The 20141-nt window shown below is 47.2% G+C and overlaps 1 protein-coding gene across 22 annotated transcripts; it reads left to right on the forward strand.

Moving 5' to 3' along the window:
- The first annotated feature begins 7826 nt into the window (after positions 1–7826).
- Positions 7827–18444, forward strand: Gsdmdl1 (gasdermin D like 1). Of its 22 annotated transcripts, none has more exons than XM_087557318.1 (12): positions 7827–7969; positions 8222–8251; positions 8648–8792; positions 9308–9531; positions 10793–10979; positions 11503–11677; positions 14354–14459; positions 15127–15174; positions 15737–15912; positions 16293–16434; positions 16878–16951; positions 17587–18433. In XM_087557318.1, exons 4-12 carry the CDS (start codon positions 9312–9314, stop codon positions 17875–17877), a joined length of 1419 nt encoding a protein of 472 aa, XP_087413444.1. In that variant the 5' UTR covers positions 7827–7969; positions 8222–8251; positions 8648–8792; positions 9308–9311; the 3' UTR covers positions 17878–18433.
- Positions 18445–20141: the final 1697 nt, after the last annotated feature.

The following is a 20141-nucleotide window of genomic DNA, read 5'->3' on the forward strand; positions in this document are numbered from 1 at the left end:
AATGTTATCCCCTTTCCCAGTTTCCCCTACAGAAACCTGTTATCTCCCCCTACTTTTATGAGGGGGCTCCCTGACACACTCACCCACTCCCTTCCACCTCCCCACCTTGACATTCCCCTACACTGGGGCATATAGTCTTGACAGGACCAAGGGTCTCTCCTCCCATTGATGCCTGACAAGGCCATCCTCTGCTATGTATGTGGCTGGAGCCATAGGTCCATACCTCTATACTCTTGGGATTGTGGTTTAGTTCCTAGGAGCTCTGGAGGGTCTGGTTAGTTGATATTGTTGTTCTTATACGGTTGCAAATCCCTTCAGTTCCTTCAGTCCCTTCTCCAACTCATCCATTGGTAACCCTGTTCTCAGTTCAATGATTAGCTGCAAGCATCTGCCTCTGTATTTGTCATGCTCTGGCAGAGTGGCTCAGGAAACAGCTATATCAGGCTCCTGTCAGCATGCACTTCTTGGCATCCACAATATTGTCTTGATTTGGTGTCTGTATGTGGGATGGATCCCCAGGTGGGGCAGTCTCTGGATGACCTTTCCTTCAGTCTCTGCTCTACACTTTGTCTCCACATTTCTTCCCGTGAGTATTTTGTTCCCCCTTCTAAGAAGGACTGAAGCATCCACACTTTGGTTGTCCTTCTTAAGCCTCATGTGGTCTGTGAATTGTATCTTGGTACTCCAATGTTTAAATGTACCACATTTTCTATATCCATTCCTCTGCTGAAGGACATCTATGTTGTTTCCAGCTTTTAAAATGTGGGGTACAAAGCTTAACAAAGGATTCTCAACTGAGGAATGTTGAATGGCCGAGAAGCACCTAAAGAAATGTTCAACATCCTTAGTCGTCAGTGAAATGCAAATCAAAACAACTCTGAGATTCCACCTCGAACCAGTAAGAATGGCTAAGATCAAACACTCAGGTGACAGCAGATGCTGGAGAGAACGTGGAGAAAGAGGAACACTCCTCCATTGTTGGTGGGATTGCAAGCTGGTACAACCTCTCTGAAAATCAGTCTGGAGGTTCCTCACAAAAGTGGACGTAGTACTACCTGAGGACCCAGTATACTACTCCTGGGCATATACCCAAAAGATGCTCCAATATATTACAAGGACACATGCTCCACTTTGTTCATAGCAGCCTTGTTAGTACCAAAATTACCTAGAGAGTTAATATCGTAAGCTTTAAATTCCTCATATACAAGCATGCCTTAAGAAAATAATCAAGGGGTTGGGGATTTAGCTCAGTGGTAGAGCGCTTGCCTAGGAAGCGCAAGGCCCTGGGTTCGGTCCCCAGCTCCGAAAAAAAGAACCAAAAAAAAAAAAAAAAGAAAAGAATCAAAATATTAACAAATATTTAGGTATAATATTCATTAGGGCATAATTCAAAATACTAAAAATTTTCATTTTGTAACTGGATTTTGACTAGTTACACATTTCTGTAATGGTGCCTGTCATAGTCATTGTCCTATTGTGTGAAGAGACACCATGATCGAGGAAATTTTTATGAAACTATTTAACTGGGGCTTATGAGACAGTGAGGTGGATTTCAGATACAGTTGAACAGAAGCAGGTATGAACTTCACTGATATTGGACCTACTCCTGGATATCTGTTTTCTTTCTTAAATTTAACTTATTTTAAGTTAATGTAATAACACACACCTTTAATCCTAGCAATTAAAGACAAAGGTAGACTCAGGAAGAGCTCTATAAGGTTAAGGTCAGTGTGGTTCTACATGGTGACTTCCAGACTAGCCATGGTTACATAGTGAAACGTGGTCTCAAATGCATATCTACCCAGTCCATATGTGTGTGTGTGTGTGTGTGTGTGTGTGTGTGTGTGTGTGTGTGTGTGTGTGTACGTATGTACAGCCATCAAACCCAGGCAATATTGGTGATGCCAAGAAGTGCATGTTGACAGGAGCCTGATATAGCTATCTCCTAAGAGGCTCTGCCAAAGCATGACAAATACGGAGGCAAATGCTAGCAGCCACCCATTGCACTGAGAACAGGGTCCCCATCGGAGGAGTTAAGAGAAAGGACTGAAGGAGCTGAAGGGGCTTGCAACCCCATAAGAATGATACCAACCAACCAGAGTTCCTAGGGACTAAACTACCACCCAAAGAGTACACATGAACAGACCCATGGCTCCAGCTGCATATGTAGCAGAGGATGGCCTTGTTGGGCACCAATGGGAGAAGTCCTTGGTCCTGCCAAAGCTGGACCCCCAGGTGTAGGAGAATGTCAGGACAGGGAGGCAGGAAGGGGTGGGTGGTTGGGAAGGGGAACACCATTACAGAAGAAGGGGGAGGGGGAAGAGAATGAGGGGTTATGGATGGGAAACCAGGAAAGGGGATAACATTTGAAATGTAAATTTAAAAATCCAATAAAAACTAATGACTACATAATTCTAATAATATATACTATTAGAATATATAATTATAGAATATATAATTATAGAATAAATAATAATGTAAGGTAATATCAATAGAAATTACATTTTATTGAGCAGTTTAACAGCAAAGAACATTTAAATATATGTATATAGTGATGTGCAGCTTTTATATGACCTATGAAACAATTAAATGTTTGTCTAAGTTAGTTTCCAGCTAAGTATTAAATTGACAGAAATAGAAAAATACACACACACACACACATACACACACACACACACACACACACACACACACACACACAAAGCGGAAAGACCTAAACTATGAACGCAACTTAACTTTGAAGTTAAGTTGGCTTTAATACTATCCCTATATAACCCACTTTCTAAAATAAGTTAAATTTAAGAAAGGAAACAGATATCCAGGAGTAGGTCCAATATCAGTGAAGTTCATACCTGTTTCTGTTCAGCTGTATCTGAAATCCACCTCACTGTCTCATAGGCAAGCCCCAGTTAAATAGTTTCATAAAAATTGCCTCGATCATGGCGTCTCTTCACACAATAGGACAATGACTACGACAGGCACCATTACGGAAATGTGAAGCTCGTCAAAATGCAGAGACTAATCAACCATGCCATGCTCATCCACAGTTGGCACACCTATAAAACAACCCCAACACCCAAAGGCTCAGGGAACATCATGGAAGAAAGAATGGAAAGACTGTAAAAGCCAGAAGATCAGGAAGTCTGCTGTGAGATTTTTGTCTTCAGGAAATGAGAGGGAAGCTATATTTATTTTAAAAAATATCTCAAAATTAGAATCACCTAAGCCATACCTACACACTGGCAACACAAGCTGGCACTGCAGTGTGGGTGCAGCAGAAAACTCTCACAAGCCCCTACGAGTACATGGAGAATTAGAAACAACTAATGTCTGCTGAAAGGAGAGTGGGTCTTCTACTGGGTCAAACCACTGATAGGTCATCCAGTCCCAAGTGGTCAACCCCAAGCACATACACATACAAGCAACACGAAATGGACTCAGCAGAATGTATTCACATATAAATATGTGGCCAGGTGTACAACAATAATTACAGGAGAGCTCATGAACTTTATAGGGAGTGCTAACCCTGGAGGGGTTGGAGCAAGGAGAGAGGGAGTTGAAGATAATACAAAGTATCACATGTGAAATTCTCAAAAACATTTAAATATAATTTTTTAAAATGAAGGGTTTGGGTATCTATTGTTGCTTGCTTTCAGGTATTGAAGGTAACTGAGGTATCCTAGTTTGCTTTCTGTTGTGTGAGAAGCACCATCACCACAAGAAACTTGGGGAGGGAAGGATTTATTTCATCTTATACATCTAGGTTATAATCTGCTTTTGAGGGAAGTCAGGCAGAGACTCACACAAGAACTTGGATGCGAGAACCATAGAGAAATGCCACTCAGTGGCTCACTCACTTCCTCATGGTCCACCTACATAGGTATGGTGCCGCCCACCATGGTCTGAGCCCTTCCACGTAATCAGTCAACAGAATTGGTCACTGAGGTGGTCACAGGCCAATCTGATCTTGCCATCCCCCAACTGAGATTGCCTCAGATAACTCAAGATGACAGCTGCAGCTAACCAGGATGCTGAAGCAGATGAAGTTAAACTGTGGCAGGGCCAGCTATGCAATAGAAAATGCAAACAGATACGAATTAAGGCAGCTGGGGGCTGAAGAGACGTTCAGTGATTAAGAGCATTCGATGCTTTTGCAGAGAACCAGCGTTCAGATCCCAGCACTTTCACTAGGTGGTTTACAACCACCTGTAACGCCAGCTCCAAGAAGTTGGATGCTGTCTACCCACCCCCTCAGCCCCTCATGTATACACACCTACCAAGACATATATACAGAGACATCAGTTTAACACACAAGGCCCAAGATTAGAGCAGCTATTGAGATAATAGATATAACCCATTTTCACGAAGAAGATCCAGAGAACCAACTTTAAAGGTGCCCATCAGTGGTTCATTAGTCAGGGTTCGTAGAGTCACAGGACTTATGGAATGTCTCTATACAGTAAGGGAAATTATTACAGTCTGGAGTCCAACTAACCCAACAAAGAGTAGCTGTGAGTGGGAAGTACAAGACTCTAGCAGTTGCTCAGTCCTACAAGGCTGGGCATTCCAGCTGGTCATCGGTATGAGCTAGAATTCTGAAGAAGAACAGATGTGCTAGCAAGTAAGTGCCAGTAGGCAAACAAGAAACCTTCCTTCTTCCATTGCCCTTATGTTGCAAAGGTGTGCACCAGATTAAAAGTGTGTATCTACCACGCCTAGACTTAAACTATTCTTGGAACTTGCTCTGTGGCAGGCTGGCCTTAAACTCATAAATCTACTTGCCTCTGTCTCCTGGAGTTAAAGACATATACCACCTTGCCTGGGCCCAAGCTTGTCATAGTCACTATGCCTCTCCATCTGGATCAAAAGCCTGTGTCTTTCGGCCTCAAAATCTGGAGCACAGGTGTGCCCTCCATTTCTGGTTTGCAGCTCTTTCCAAATGTAGTCAAGTTGACAACTGGGAATAGCCATCACAACTGGGATGGTGGTGTTTGGGCTTATCTCACGCCTGACTGTAAAGAAAATGAGTGCTTATGACTCCTTTAATACCAGTACTCAGGAGACAGAGGCAGGCAGATTCCAGAGTTCGAGATCAGCTTGGTCTACAGAATAAAATGGCAAGGGCTACACAGAGAAATAAGAAAAAGAATCCTATGCGGAGAAAGAGGAACACTCCTCCATTGTTGGTGGGATTGCAGACTGGTACAACCATTCTGGAAATCAGTCTGGAGGTTCCTCAGAAAATTGGACATTGAACTGCCTGAGGATCCAGCTATACCTCTCTTGGGCATATACCCAAAAGATGCCCCAACATATAACAAAGACACGTGCTCCACTATGTTCATCGCAGCCTTATTTATAATAGCCAGAAGCTGGAAAGAACCCAGATGCCCTTCAACAGAGGAATGGATACAGAAAATGTGGTACATCTACACAATGGAATATTACTCAGCTATCAAAAACAACGAGTTTATGAAATTCGTAGGCAAATGGTTGGAACTGGAAAATATCCTGAGTGAGCTAACCCAATCACAGAAAAACACACATGGTATGCACTCATTGATAAGTGGCTATTAGCCCAAATGCTTGAATTACCCTTGATGCCTAGAACACATGAAACTCAAGACGGATGATCAAAATGTGAATGCTTCACTCCTTCTTTAAAAGGGGAACAAGAATACCCTTGGCAGGGAATAGAGAGGCAAAGATTAAAACAGACACAGAAGGAACACCCATTCAGAGCCTGCCCCACATGTGGCCCATGCATATACAGCCATCCAATTAGACAAGATGGATGAAGAAAAGAAGTGCAGGCCGACAGGAGCCGGATGTAGATCGCTCCTGAGAGACACAGCCAGAATACAGCAAATACAGAGGCGAATGCCAGCAGCAAACCACTGAACTGAGAATAGGACCCCCGTTGAAGGAATCAGAGAAAGAACTGGAAGAGCTTGAAGGGGCTCGAGACCCCATATGTACAACAATGCCAAGCAACCAGAGCTTCCAGGGACTAAGCCACTACCTAAAGACTATACATGGACTGACCCTGGACTCTGACCTCATAGGTAGCAATGAATATCCTAGTAAGAGCACCAGTGGAAGGGGAAGCCCTGGGTCCTGCCAAGACTGGACCCCCAGTGAACATGATTGTTGGGGGGAGGGCGGCAATGAGGGGAGGATGGGGAGGGGAACACCCATAACGAAGGGGAGGGGGAGGGATTAGGGGGATGTTTGCCCGGAAACCGGGAAAGGGAATAACACTCAACAATCGAAATGTATATAAGAAATACTCAAGTTAATAAAAATAAATAAATAAATAAAATTTAAAAAAGAAATAAAATTAAAAAAAAGAAAGAAAAAGAATCCTAGAAAGGGAAGGCAGAAGGGGTCAAGTTCAGAGGATGTAACAGGACTTCTACATAAAGAAAAGTTTCACCAGGTAGAGGACACTAAAGATGTGGATAGAAGTTGTAAGTCTTAAATGCCTGTTTAACACATCAACGCAGACCTGGCTGTCAGGGTTCCCAGCATCCTTTAGTCCTCACCTGGCATACCACCCCCACTTCCCCAGAGGAACTTCCCTGTACTATCCAGCCATCTTGTCTACCCACCCTTTTTCTACCTTTTGCCCTCTTGGCTGCTTCACCTGGCTTCTGCTCTCTCTCTTCCCTGCCCCCTCCTCACATGGTTCAGGGTAATGTCCACTCTGGCCTCTCCCAGATGTTGTTGCATTTGGCTATGCTCTCCCTCATATCTACAATAAACTCCTCTTCCATCAGAAGTTTTACAAGATGAGGAAGATGATGATATTGTCATTCTGTTTCATAAGGTTTAAGAAGGTGGGATGGTTATAGAAAACAAGCTTTGGTGGCCTCGCTACTTTGGATAAAAATGTTTTCTCATGAGCACAAATAAGCAGCAGCTGCATATACACATACAAAATGATCACACACTGCAATCACATGAGTACATCTAACCATCGAGAGAGGCAAAATAAAGACACTCTTATCTCTGCAAACAGTGTGGGCCTTCGGTAAGAGTTTTCTTATAAAGGGGAGGTGTAGTTTGCTCAGTTTATCTTCCCTATCCCTTCTGGATGAATGAATATCTTCTCTTTTATAGCTTGGCTGAAAACTGCTTTGCAGTTGGGTGGAGAAAGATAAGGGGTCGGGGGTGAAACTTTGTGTCTCCGGTGTGGTTCCCAGACCCAGTGAGCACAGAAAATGAAAACAGCCTGTGGTCTTTGACAGACTAGAGAAGCAGTTGGTAATTTTGTGAACATAGGTTAGTATTTTAAAAATCGTAAGCCTGGAATGAGCCAGGTATGAGGGTCCCGTAAGGAATAATGATAAGTCAGTAAGATCTGGAGTGGACGGAGACAGACTCCATGTTTTAGAAGGGCTGAGAGCTCGGTATTTTGCATTGGTTGAACTAGTGTGTCAAGAACTGACTGTAGGTGAAAGCAGTCAGGGGGCGTTGGGAGGGGGAGTGTGTGTTGGGGAGTTGGGCTGCAGGATAGAAGCAATAGCTGGTTCCAAAGGTTTGCAGGCCTAGAGGCAGGAGTGGAGTGGGTGCCCATAGAAACATAAAGGCTAAGTAAGGATGGTGGTGTTAATGTCTCCCCTCAACCCCTAATCGGATGGGGAAAGCAGAAAGAAGCTGAGAGTTTTGCAGCGTCCCTGAGCCTCCATAGGTATCAGAAGGGAAGAAAAACATAGATTGAGAAGCTGGGTGTTGCCATCCTGTAGAAGAGAGAACTGGGGATGGGGGGGTGGGGGAGGAGGTATGACTGGGAAGAAAGCCGAAAGCGGCTTTATCTCACTCAGGAGGAGCTGAAGTCTACAGTTATCTGGCAAAGGGCTTTATGGATACACCAGGGGCAGAGCTGGAATCCTGCAGTCCAGAATGAAAGTCAAGAGTCCCACGTGAACAGAGCGGTCTTGCGCAGGCGCAGTGGCCTTGGCATCCGGTAGGTCAGCTGGGTGGCACCCACCAGCAGCCACCCCGAGGTACGAAGCTGAGGGACGTGTCCCAAGGCTTCAGGTTCCTCCTTGCCCTGCTGCCCTGGGTTCTCTGAACACCAATTCAGCTTGCCTCCTCCCTCTGCGGCCTCCCTGACTTGGGCTGACCTGCAACCCTTAGTGTGACCCTTGCGCTGCCCAGGGAGTGTCGCCATTGCCCTGCACTAGGACCCAGATTCCTCTCCTCCTGTCTCTTCTAGGTCCCAGGAGGGCGATGCTTGAGGACCCAGGTGCTTTCTCTTTACTGAAACCCTGCTACCACAGAAATTATCATTTAATACTGTTGGGATAAAGAATATAGAATATAGCATCCTTTTTTGTATTGTGACATACTTAAAAGCTTTTATTTCCCTTCTTTCTGTTTTAAAACAAATCAGACATTTTTCTAAATCCCTCGAAGTGACAGTGGGACCTAGGAACTGCCCCAGAAAAGAGGGGTGGGGCCAGCACCTCCAGCAGTCACCAGGGCTGGGTGTCAGGCTCTCTTCTCCAGCCTCCCAGTCACCCCTAGACCAGCTCCCACCTGCCCTAGTTTTTTGGGGTTTTTTGTTTTGTTTTGTTTTGTTTTGTTTTTTCTTTTCCTCGCTGCAGCCCAAGGCTCATCCTAAAATCAACGCCCTGCACAGACAGGTGAATCCCAGAGCCCACCTCAGGGAGGTCCTGGCTTCAATGTCAAGAAAACCATGATACAACGCAACTGGAGATAAGAGGAAACTGGAGTCCACCTTAGGTCCTTCCGCACAGGAATTTGTACAACCACAGGGAAAGCAAGTAGGATTCCTGCTCCCCTCTCAACCCAACTCCTCCCTCTGTACAGCATGCCTGGGTCCCCAATGTCTTTGGGAAAGAAAGAGGGGCGAGAATGCAGAGCTGTAGTGTATGGACCTAGGCCTGCCACCGAAGGTCTTCACAGTTATTAACTGCGTCCTCATAGAGATGCATGGAGGAGGCATTTTCTAAATATGGCTAAACCACCACATTACACAGCACAGAGGGATTCAGTCGTGTTTCCAAAAGAACAGCCCTGAAACCCAGAGAAGTATGTCTGTGGTCCTGAACTTCTCAGAGTTCAGCATTGTATGGTTGGGTAACCTGAATGATGTTTTGGGCTAGCTGTGGCTTCCACTCTAAGACGAAGTTTGGAACCTAGCTGGATCTGGTGTGACTCAGGCAGTCAGCCTGGCCTCCCAGTCTTCACATCTCTGTTTCCAGATCAGGCCAGCTTGCAGCTATCACGAAGGGATCCCATATCCAGCCCGGGATGATATTGTCCCTTGCCTCTCAAGGAGCATGTCATCTCTGTTCTTGAGGAGCACCAAAAGCCTGGTGAGAGAGCTGGGCAGGAAGGGTGAGCTGGTGCCGGTAGACAGCCTGAACAGTTCACAGCGCCTGCGCCCCTTCTGCCTGGTGAGGAAGAAGCACAAGCATTCCCTCTGGCCTTGGGACACACCCCTCATCCCCACAGACTTCTCCCTGCTGGATGTGCTGGAGCCTGGCTGCCCTGACCCAGGTATCTTCCGAGAGGCTGCTGCAGAGTGAAGTGGGATTCCCAAGGGAGGCAGATGAACGTACTGAGACACTGAACAGGCCTCTGCCCTGGTACCCAGAAACCCCTGGGTGAGGCTAGCAGGAGCATGGCTCCCATAGTCATGTCACGTGGCTGTATGTACCAGAGAAAGGCTCTTTTGTTCCTGTGTTCCCTCTTGTAATTTAAGCAAATTATTATTGATTTTTATTAATTTCCTATGAGTGCAAAGCAGTGGGTTTCATTATGGCATTTCTTTTTTAACAGATTCTTCGCTTTACACTTACTTGTTCTTTGTGGGTGTTGTGTGGTGGGCATATGTGTGCCGCAGCACTGATGTGCAAGTCAGAGGACAACTTTCAGGAGCCAGTTCTCTCCTTCCACCATGGGTGTCCCAAGGATCAAACTCTGGTCCGCAGAGTGGTTCTTCCTGCCATTTCACACACACATATTAATTTGTTCATATTTCTGTACCTTCCCCCAGCCCTCCTCCTCCTCTTGCTGGTCCCCTTCCCCCCCCAGACAGTGCTCCTTCCACTTTCAGGTCACAAAGATGCCCGTACTCCTGCTCTCCCCTTCTCCCTTTAGATTTCTTCCTCTTCCTACTTTCATGGCATATACATACATACATACATACATACATACATACATACATACATACACACACAATATATGCACACTTAGGCAATTATTTTAAGACTTATTCTGTGTGTGTGTGTGTGTGTGTGTGTGTGTGTGTGTATGCGCGCGTACACGAATGTTCATCTGTGTGCATATCACGTGAGTGCAGGTGCCTTCAGAGGCCAGAAAAGAGTATAGATGCACCTGGAGTAGCAAGCAGTTGTAAGCAGGCCAACATGGGTGCTGGGAACCGAATAAGGTGTTCTGGAGGCAAGCACTCTCATGACTGAGAAATCTCTCTCACCAACAGCAAATTATAATTTAATCCACTATAACCGCTACTATGGATTCCAGGCCTCCTGTGCCAGAGACCACATTGCCAAATTGGCCTTTCATCCTCAAATTCCCCCTCAAAGAAAGCCCCAATGCTGGTTCTTCCCTGCATGTAGATGAGGGTATTGAGACTTTGAGAGCTCAGTGACTTTGGCGCACGGCACTCACACAATGTATCGGTGGTGGCAGCCATTTTGAGACCTGACTGAGGCCCAAACTGCACCATGAACCATCCTGCCACCTGCCTCCTTCCCTTGCCAGACACCTGCAGCTTGTGCTTTTCTCTCTGCAGAGGTGAACCACAGCAAGCCCATCTATTCCTGGGAGAAGGAGGCAGGGGGATTGACAGGAGCTGTGAGCGTGAGTGCTGGGCTGCAGAGCCAGGTGACTGGAAGCGGCACGACCACCTGCCTCTCTGCCTTGGCGGTGCAGACACTCTGGGTCTCCCCGTTTACCTGGGAGATGCTTCTTGAGAAAAGGTGAGAGCCAGGGAAGCTTTGTGGGCAGCTGGACTCCCAGTACTCCGAGTATTAGGGAAAAGCCAAGGGTGCCACCAGCCCACAGCCTGACAAGGCACATGAGACAGTAGACCTATGGGAGTGAGCCCTGGGCAACAGGGAGTGGCGGTAACTGCAGCAAATCAGAGACACCTACCTGAAGCTGATTGATCCTCAGTTGCTGCTAGGTCTCCCAGGTTAGCAATCTGGGTCCTTTTCATCCATTTTAATATTATCTTCCAAATTTTAAATCTCATTCGAGCCCATGTTTGGATATCTGAAACCTTGAAGAAGACTGTGCCTGGCTTTCCTCAGTTTCCTCCTTTTTCAGGTGACCACCACTCACTTTAAGCAAGCCGGCCTCTCTCACCCCCACCCACACAGGCCAATACATTGTTTCTCCCCTAGCTACTGACATAGTACAAGGAGCACTGAGCCAGGAAAGACTGCCCAGCTGGACAGATGCCCCTCCCAGCTCTGATCTCTGCTTCTCTGCACCCTCCAGGAAACTGAGGTCGCCTAGGCCCTCGTTCCTCCAGGAACTACAGAGCCGGAAGGAGAGGGAGAGCCTATATGTGGTGACCGAGGCTGTGGAGACCCTGCAAGATACCATACTTCAGAGCCACGACCAAATGCGAGGAGCCGGACAGCTGTCCCTCCTACAGCTGGGCCATGTTCAGGTGTGCAGGATGTCAGAGTGGGCACATGGTGGGCAGTGAGGTCGGAATAATGAGGAATCAACCTCATGAAGATGCTCTACCTAGAAGTCTCCCTATCCTGAAGGGGAATGCAGTCCTTGGAAAATGAAACAGTCTCAGCTCTGCCCCCACATATTCTATTGAGGTTTCTCACGTTCACACCCCAGTGTCCCCTCTTTCCCTCTGTTTTAAAGCAGAGTCTTAGTATATTGCCCAGTCTGGACCCAAATGACCTCCTATCTCTACCTCCCAGGTACCTGGTGCTACAGATGCAACACAGTGTAATCCCCTACTCCTATATCACTGGTCTGGAATAGCACAGAAATCAAAAGCACAGCATGCGTAGATTTGCACACCTGGTTACAAACATCCATTCTTAGGTCGTTTACTTCAGCCTCTCACACAGAAAGGCTGGCTTCACAGGAACATCCTAGGTTCTGGGGCTCACTGCCTTCCACATATTAGCTGCAGGCCCAGGTGGCTGATCCCCTGAGCATCCCCACGAACAGGTAGGTACCACTTTCTGCCTGTAAGCACTCAACAGACCTCATCCATTCATTCGGATGATTCAGGAGTGGCATCTGTCAAGTCTGTTTCCTTACCTGAGGAAACCAGAACACAAAGAAGTTCCTTGCTGAGAACCACACTGGCAGTAAGAAGTGGGGTTCAAGTTCAAGTCTGATATGTGTTTTCAATGCATATGTTTGGTTGAGTCAGTGAACAGAAGCATAACCTGCAAATGCTAATTCTAATCAAATACATTCGTTCTAAGCACGTGCTTCAATCACCTGTCTTCTAATCACATGTTCCTGAAGCAGAGTGACAGTCTTCTGACGCAGCTTATGCAGTGGGGCAGACAACTAGGACAAGGACAGTATCTTGCAATTAAACATTTATTGCTGATATTGTTATGGGGTCCAAGTTAGACCCAACCCAGCTCAAACACTAGGTCAATGCAGAAAAGAAAGGTTTATTTAATAAAGCCACAACTGATGGATCAGGGATGCAGAGCCAGAATGTTACAGAGCTTTTAGGCTTCAAAATCACAAAGATCTGTGCCAAGTCAGTTACATTTTCCAACAATCGGGATCAGGGATATTGAAGTTTCTTAGAAACATTTATTTGTGGAAAATGTATCCTGTTACCATTGGTTGGTTTATTCAACTGTGGCAGGGTAACTTGCCTACCTTTTATGTCTCAACTTGTCTACCAGGATGCTAGTTACCCGGACACACATCTCTTTCTGCCAAGTCCGATGTCAGTTACCCAAGAAGGTCTTGGGAACTTAAACTTTACTTGACTCCTATTCAAAATGGAAGTTGTATTCAGAATGGCTTCAGTTTGGTCCTTCCTTCTTATAGTATCCTAATACATGAAGATACTGAGTGTCCTAAGACTGGGTTCTAGGATAAGGTAAACAGCCTTCCCAGATTGATGAAAGTAGGTTTTTTCCCAGCACACGGCACTTTCTGCTACAACCCAGAACCCCAGAAGACCAAGACTTCCAATTCTTTGCTGGCAAGTGAAGGGAAATTAAAAAGTAATATTGACCCAATAGAAGAAAAGCATTTTCCCCTTACACAAAAGTCCACACAGGAGCCAAAGATTTCCAATGGTAGATGACAGTTTTTAGGGATTGGTTCTTTCTGTTTTTCCATTCTGTTATCCAATGTGTGCCTTTCGCCTTGTCTTGGTTAGGGTTTTACTGCTGTGAACAGACACCAGGACCAAGGCAAGTTTTATAAATGACAACATTTAATTGGACTGGCTTACAGGTTCAGAGGTTCAGTCCAGTATCATCAAGGCAGGAACATGGTAGCAACCAGGCAGGCATGGCGCAGGGGAAGCTGAGAGTTCTACATCTTCATCTGAAGGCTGCTAACAGAATATTGACTTTCAGACAACTGGGACAAGGGTTTAGAGCCACATCTACAGTAACACACCTACTCCAACAAGGCCACACCTCCAAATAGTGCCATTCCCTGGGCTAAGCATATTCAAACACACCTCATGTGTCAACATGGCTATAGTATCTACTTATATACATTCCACACAACAGAACAGGAAAGTGGGAGCAGCACCCCCCCCAAACTTACACAACTCTGTGTGTATCCTGTCAGGCTATGTGGCCACATCTTGCTGCAAGTGGTGGCCTGTATCCAGGACAACCATGACACCTGATGAAAATGTAGTTTTATTACTGGTGCTGTAAGGGGTTCTTTCCTGAGGGAGTAGGCAGAAAGGCTGTGACAATGGACAAAGATCATGAAAGCCTAGCTTCTAGGGCCAACTTCCTCCCATACCTTTACTTCTTTAAGCCTTGGCTGCCATGTGGAAAATGGGAGAGAGGGACTTTGTGGCCATGTGGAATAGACCAGCCATGCCCCAATGCCCACACTTCAGCATTTTCTGAGTGTCCCTGAATCAGCGTAACATATTTAATAGGACAGAGGAAACACCGTTTACGCAAGCAGTTTGCGTTCTTGCTGCACATAGGGTTCTTGCTGTCTGGCCTCACCTCCACCTACCTGTGAAGCTAGCCTTCCAGGAATCTTGTCATCAAGACCCTGGTAGTTTTCCTATCTGCCTCCAAAACCAATTCCTGAAGCTTCTGGAGGCTGGAGGCCTGCTGTCTTTTCTCCCTGCTCCCCGTCACAGGTCCAGGGACAGAGCCATGTGGACACAGAGAAGATGGTGAGCATCCCACAGGGCAGTGTTCTGGCCTACAGGGTTCTGCAGCTAGTGGTGGAAGAAGATGGCTGGGGTAAGCCTATTCAGCCCTGTACCCCACCTCCCCATCCCCTACCATCTGGCAGAGACTATCAAGCAGTGAGGAGCAGAAAGAAGTCCCACTGGCTGGGCAGTATGCTGGTCAGGCCACCTAAAGACTTGACTTTTAAGGAATGCTGCTGAGGTCATGCTGGGGAGGCCTAAACCCAGCTAGTCCCTGCCTGCCCTGATGTAGGGCTGAATTTTACGAAAAGGGCCCTTGTTACCCCATTGAAACAAAGTCTCTCTGCATATTTGCTGTCAGAAAATAAGCAGAGACACAGTGCACCTTGCTGCTCCATCCATGTCCCAAAACAGAGACACATCTGGAAACTGCCTGGACGGCACCAGCTCTTGGCACTCACTCTGGCCACTGGATCTCTTGGCTTGGCCTTGGAGTGGGAGAAGAGGGCAAATGGAGGCCGAGTCTTTGTCCCCATGGGAGGGGAAAGCATGGGTTCAGGGGCCAACCATTGTCACCTGTTGCCCTGGCCATGGCACTCTTTGTGGCAGGGCTTCGGCTGCTTTAGGGTGCTCTGTAAGGTAACCCTGCAGAGTCCCACCCCCGCTATGCAGCATGGGAGATGCAACCTCTCTGACCAGATGTCCTGCTTCTTTCTTCTTTGGGTTTGTTTGTATTGCCCTGGCTCGGCCACATGCAGCTGTCCTTTACTTCCCTGAAAGAAAGCTCTGCAGGAATGCCAGAGTAGGTGAGCAACTACCAAGGTTGGTGACTGCCATGACATGGTTCTGTGGTCTCCAAATGCTATGTGGTGTCCCCAGGTCACTGTGGAGGACTCTACCTGGAATGGTAAAGTGAGTCAGAACTGCCGAGAGGAATGTGTGGCAGAAATGCCCATTGGAGACTCACGATGTTCTAAGCCCTGGTCCCCTCTCCTGAATACAGGAGTGCTGCTTAGGAGCCTCAGACCCAGAGCAGTCTAGCAGCCCTGGAAGAGAAAGCTGGGACAGACTCTGCTCCTTCTGTAGGAGCACTGTAAAAGGGGGAAGGGAAAATAGGAAGGCAGTGAAGTGACAGGTAGGAAGGCTGACTGAGGTGTGTGATTGGCTGATTTGGACAAGACAGCGTGTAAATGTCTCGTGAAGGTGCAGAGAAGGGAATGGGATAAGTGTATATGGCACATTTCCTGTGAGAAAGCTGCACATGGTCGTTCCTGTGCCACTGGATTTCCTGGGGAAGCTGGGAACACAAAGGACCCCTGAGAAGGTGACTGGCATAAAGCTAAGTGGCTGCCCATCTGGTCTCTACAGCTATAGCCTTCAGCCAGGAATCAGGAGAAGAGTCTAACTTCTACAGCTTGCGGGACCAAGCAGATAGCCAGTTGCAGGACCTGGTCACATTATCCTCAGAGCGACGGGCCACATTGCTTGGTGCCCTCCAGGAGCTACTACGGGATCAGCAGGCACTCCAGGAGCTAGAGGATACGGTGATGGACCTACTTGTCAGACTTGGGAAAGATTCCAGATCTAGACAGACAGGGACAGGGCAAAGTGGGCAGGGACAGAGCATGGTGGCATGTTCACAGCTGACAGGGCTTCACTGAGGCTCTCACACACTCTTCTGAGAATGTAAGGCAGGGCGCTGTATGGACTGGCATGCCTTAGAGTCTGCTCTGTGTCAGACACCAAGTCCAGACTCCCATCAGCCCACCCAGCTAGGAGGAAGCTGGTTCAGCCAAGTTCTAGCCCAAATCCAGCCTCTTTGCATACTAGTGGCTTCCCAGAGGCAGGAGCGACTCTTTGAACGGACAGAGGCTTGCTTTGAATACAAGAACAGGGGCCTCTTCCTAATACCCTTTTCCTGCAGCTGGAACAGGCTCTGGACACAGGGCTGCTGGCACAGCTGGAGGGCCCTGGAGGCTGTGTCTTATGCATCCTCCAAGACTCTACAAGCAACTTGTCATGCTCGAAAGGCAGGGCTATCCTCTATATTCTTGGAGCCTTAGCAGGTAAGAGTAGGCGTCAATGACTGAAAGCAGATCCTGAAGGGAGAACATGAGGGAGGACCCCATGCTAAAGCTTGGGCTGCTAGAGCATGGTGCCTTGGGTCTGCACTAACAGTGTGAGTGGCCTTAATCAAGTCTTCCCAGATGCTGGTTAATCACTGCTGCTCAAGACCACTATCAGTGGAACAGCTTGTACATGTGAAAACCCTCTGTGCCTGACATTCATTGCCAGCCCTAGGTAGACTGCTCCAGGGAGATGTAGTTTCGACCTTTTAGAATCTTTTGGGAAAGATAGTTCCAGAGGTACCAGAACTAGCAGTTTCTCCTCACCAAAGGACTCCTGAGGTACAGCCCTCTCTCCACCATAGTCCACAAAGAAGGACACAATACAGAGCTACCTGGGACCTCCTCTACATGGTAACCCCCCCCCCTCTTATATCTCACAGCACTGAGTGAACCCCAGCATTGCCTGCTGGCCCAGTCCATAGAGAGACAAATCCTATCTGAGGAACTGGAGCTGGTGAGATTCACAAACAAAGGAGGGGGGGGGTGGAGTGCAGGGAGGAACAGGTCGGAGAAGCTTTGTAGAAAGATCTGATTGACATTCCCACAACTCATTTGTGCAGCCCCTACTCAGAGTGGGCAGTCTCTGGGTCTGGCCTTGCAGCCTGTAGCTCTAAGCAGTCTTCCTGGGGATCCCACTTTGTCCGGCATCCTGAAGTACTTTACACGCTCATTTCACCCATGTTCTCTGCCGAGCCTGAGAATGAGAAGGATAAGAGTATGTCCCATCCAACTGACTCCTCCATGGATGATGGACAGTATTGGAATGAGCTCACACATTGCCTGTGGAGGCAACTCTTGAAGTTGACAGCTAGTGTGGTAGGCAGCCTGGCAGGTCAGCAAAGGCTGGAAGGCCCTGGGGACTGCTACGGATGCTTCACTGCAGCCAGCAGCAGTCAAGGGCAGTGTGCATGGGAGTAGAAATGGGGCTGTATAACCCCCAGGATCAAGGGCAAGAATGCATAAGCATAAACCCCCAAACCACAACTTGGCTGTGGACAGGAAGCACAGCCCCTGGCTGCTGCTTGAGGGTAGATGCCACCACCCAAGGCCTAGGCAGTCCCTGCTGTCCTTCTGAGTGGTTTCTTGCAGGTGGCAAGCATCTTGGAGCACAACTGTAATCAGACGGAGGAAACAACCTCTCCCCTCCCAACAGGAGTACTCTGTGCCCTGAAGAGTGAGGATGAGGTCCTCATCCTAAACCTGGTGCAGGGCTGTGGGCTAGAGCTAGAGAAGTCTGGCTGCCAGCTCCCCTGGGACCCTACAGTGGTACCTCAGCTTTCTGCACTCTATGCATGCCTCACAGGGCTGCAGCTACTGGCTGACCCAAGCCCTGGGCTTTCTAGGACAGTGCCTGAAGAGGAAACACTTATCTGTCCCTAAGGTCTCATCCAACCTGACTCCTGGCAGCCTGGGATGTCACTAACCCTCTCTAGTGGTCACAGCTGATGACAGGGTTTCACCAGGAAAGGCCCCACACTACACTTAAGACTGGTTCCAGACATCGGAAACACCTATTCAGAACAAGTATCCTGAATCAGGATTCTGTCTGAGCAGTGCAGGCTGGCTGCAGAACAGTTTGGCTGTGTATCTTAGGTAGCATAGTCCCCTCTGTACTCAGGTAAAATCAGCCATTGTAAAATGAGATTTGTGGTCATTCCCCAGGCACAAGAACTTTGTAAAAGTATATGTGACATGCTTACAAGAGTGCTGTTATTGTATGGTGGCAAGGTGAGACCACAGGGAGAAGTAGCTCTTCAGGGTAACACAGGACAAGCTGTCCTGCCTTGCGTTTCCTGCATTGGCCTCCTTCGTTCCATCTGTCACATGACAAAACAGAACAAGCTGCTCAGGTTCCAGCCCATTGTACCAATGACTATACAATGTCAGAGCATGGGATCGAGTCAGTTGAATAAATAAGACCAGGCTCTTCCCAGTCTTCCTTGTTAATTGTGCAGTAGCTGAGTCACTCACTGAGTCCGGCTTCTCCCAACAAGTTTCTTCTGTGATACTATTTCTGGTAACACCTACATCCTCCAACAAGGGTGCCCCGCACCGTGTGTGTCTGACTTTTACAGAGATGGAAGTCACGGATCAGAATAGAAAAGTGGCTAGAACTTGCGCTATGGTTCATCCTCTATCTGGGCTATCCAGCTGTCTTCCTATGTACTTCTTGTTTTTTCCACAGGCCCTCTCATGCCCTTGTGGGTTGTCCTACTCAATCTAATAACCTCAACCCACTTCCCATTTCTACCCATCCTTCCAGGCACCCAAGCCAAGTTTATTCTCCACTTAGGCCCTCACTACCCCAACATTCAAATCACATCCTAATCTTGGTTGTTTCTCACATAGATTGCCAGCAAACTCAAAATCAGTTTTTGCCTCAATGATACCAACTGCTTAACTGGCCCCTGCTTCTGTTTCCTGTCTCTTCTTGGGATAGCTGGAATGAAGCCTTTCAAACAGATCATATCATTTCTTTCCTCTGATGCCTTAGATGCACAACCTGTTTCAAATGGCCTCAAAGACTCTCTGTTCTGCTCCATTCCTCTTGGCTGTACCTCCCTTCTTCCCCTTAGCTTCAGCTTCAAACCTACTGGCCTCCTGTTGCAGCTGTTGGCTGCCTTCCCCAGGGTCCGTCTCCACAGAAGGCTGCCACAAAATAACTCTTTAAAGAGCCCTAAGTTGCAAACTGTCTTTTCAATTGTCTCAAGCTATCTCAAGATGCCTTTGGCATCTTCCATGGTACCATATACTCTAGTGTGTTAATGTCAAAGCACTGGGAATATAGCAGTACCAGACCAATTCCTAGGAATGGAGAAACTGACCACTGGAAAAGCAGAGATTGAGCAAGACTCACGTGATCACTTCCTTAAATCTGTTGGGTAATAGATGCCAGAGGGTGGTAATAGGAACAAACATCATTCTACGAGATGAATAGCGCCCGGGACAGCACCTATCAAGCAAACCACAAATATCAGAAACGGCCTATTTAAAGCCCAACTATCCTCAATAGCAGAGGTCCCAACCATTCATAACCCCAATTTCAAGGAAGCTCATGTTCTCATCTGGCTTGAGTATCAATGTACATGGTACACTTAATGCAGGCAAAAACACTTATACACATAAAATCCTTTTTAAAAACAGAGTTGAGTCAGATAGGAAAGAACCTGATACCTTAAAATTCCAAACACGCCAAACAAGTGGACTCACCCTTCTTTAGAGACTCGACTTTCAAATGTAAACACCTGTACCTTGGTATGGTGCGTGCCAGAAATACTAACTCTATAGTAGCACCAAAGCAGCACCAACTCTCAAGATGCTCACACTACTTATCAAAGAAATGACAGTCTCAGTGACATTAAAGTGGCTCTAGGGATACACAAGGATCCCAGGCCCACCTGACTTACAAAAGCTATATTATTTTTTCCTACATTATGGATAAGCCTTAGGACTTCTCAGAAAATGATCTCCTTATAAGAAACTCCCCTTTGTCATCCTAGGGCACAGACTGTGGCTATGGAAGGGTACACCTTACTCACCTAAAGATGGTTTGTTAACATGTTCCATGAAGCCACATCTCACTTCCTGGAACTTGCCACTTGGAATGCTGCAGGAACTGGGCAAGTAGCTCAGTGGCAGAGTAC

The sequence above is a fragment of the Rattus norvegicus genome, chromosome 7 (genome assembly GCF_021556685.1).
Source record: "Rattus norvegicus strain SHRSP/BbbUtx chromosome 7, alternate assembly SHRSP_T2T, whole genome shotgun sequence".
Taxonomy (NCBI): Eukaryota; Metazoa; Chordata; class Mammalia; order Rodentia; family Muridae; genus Rattus; species Rattus norvegicus.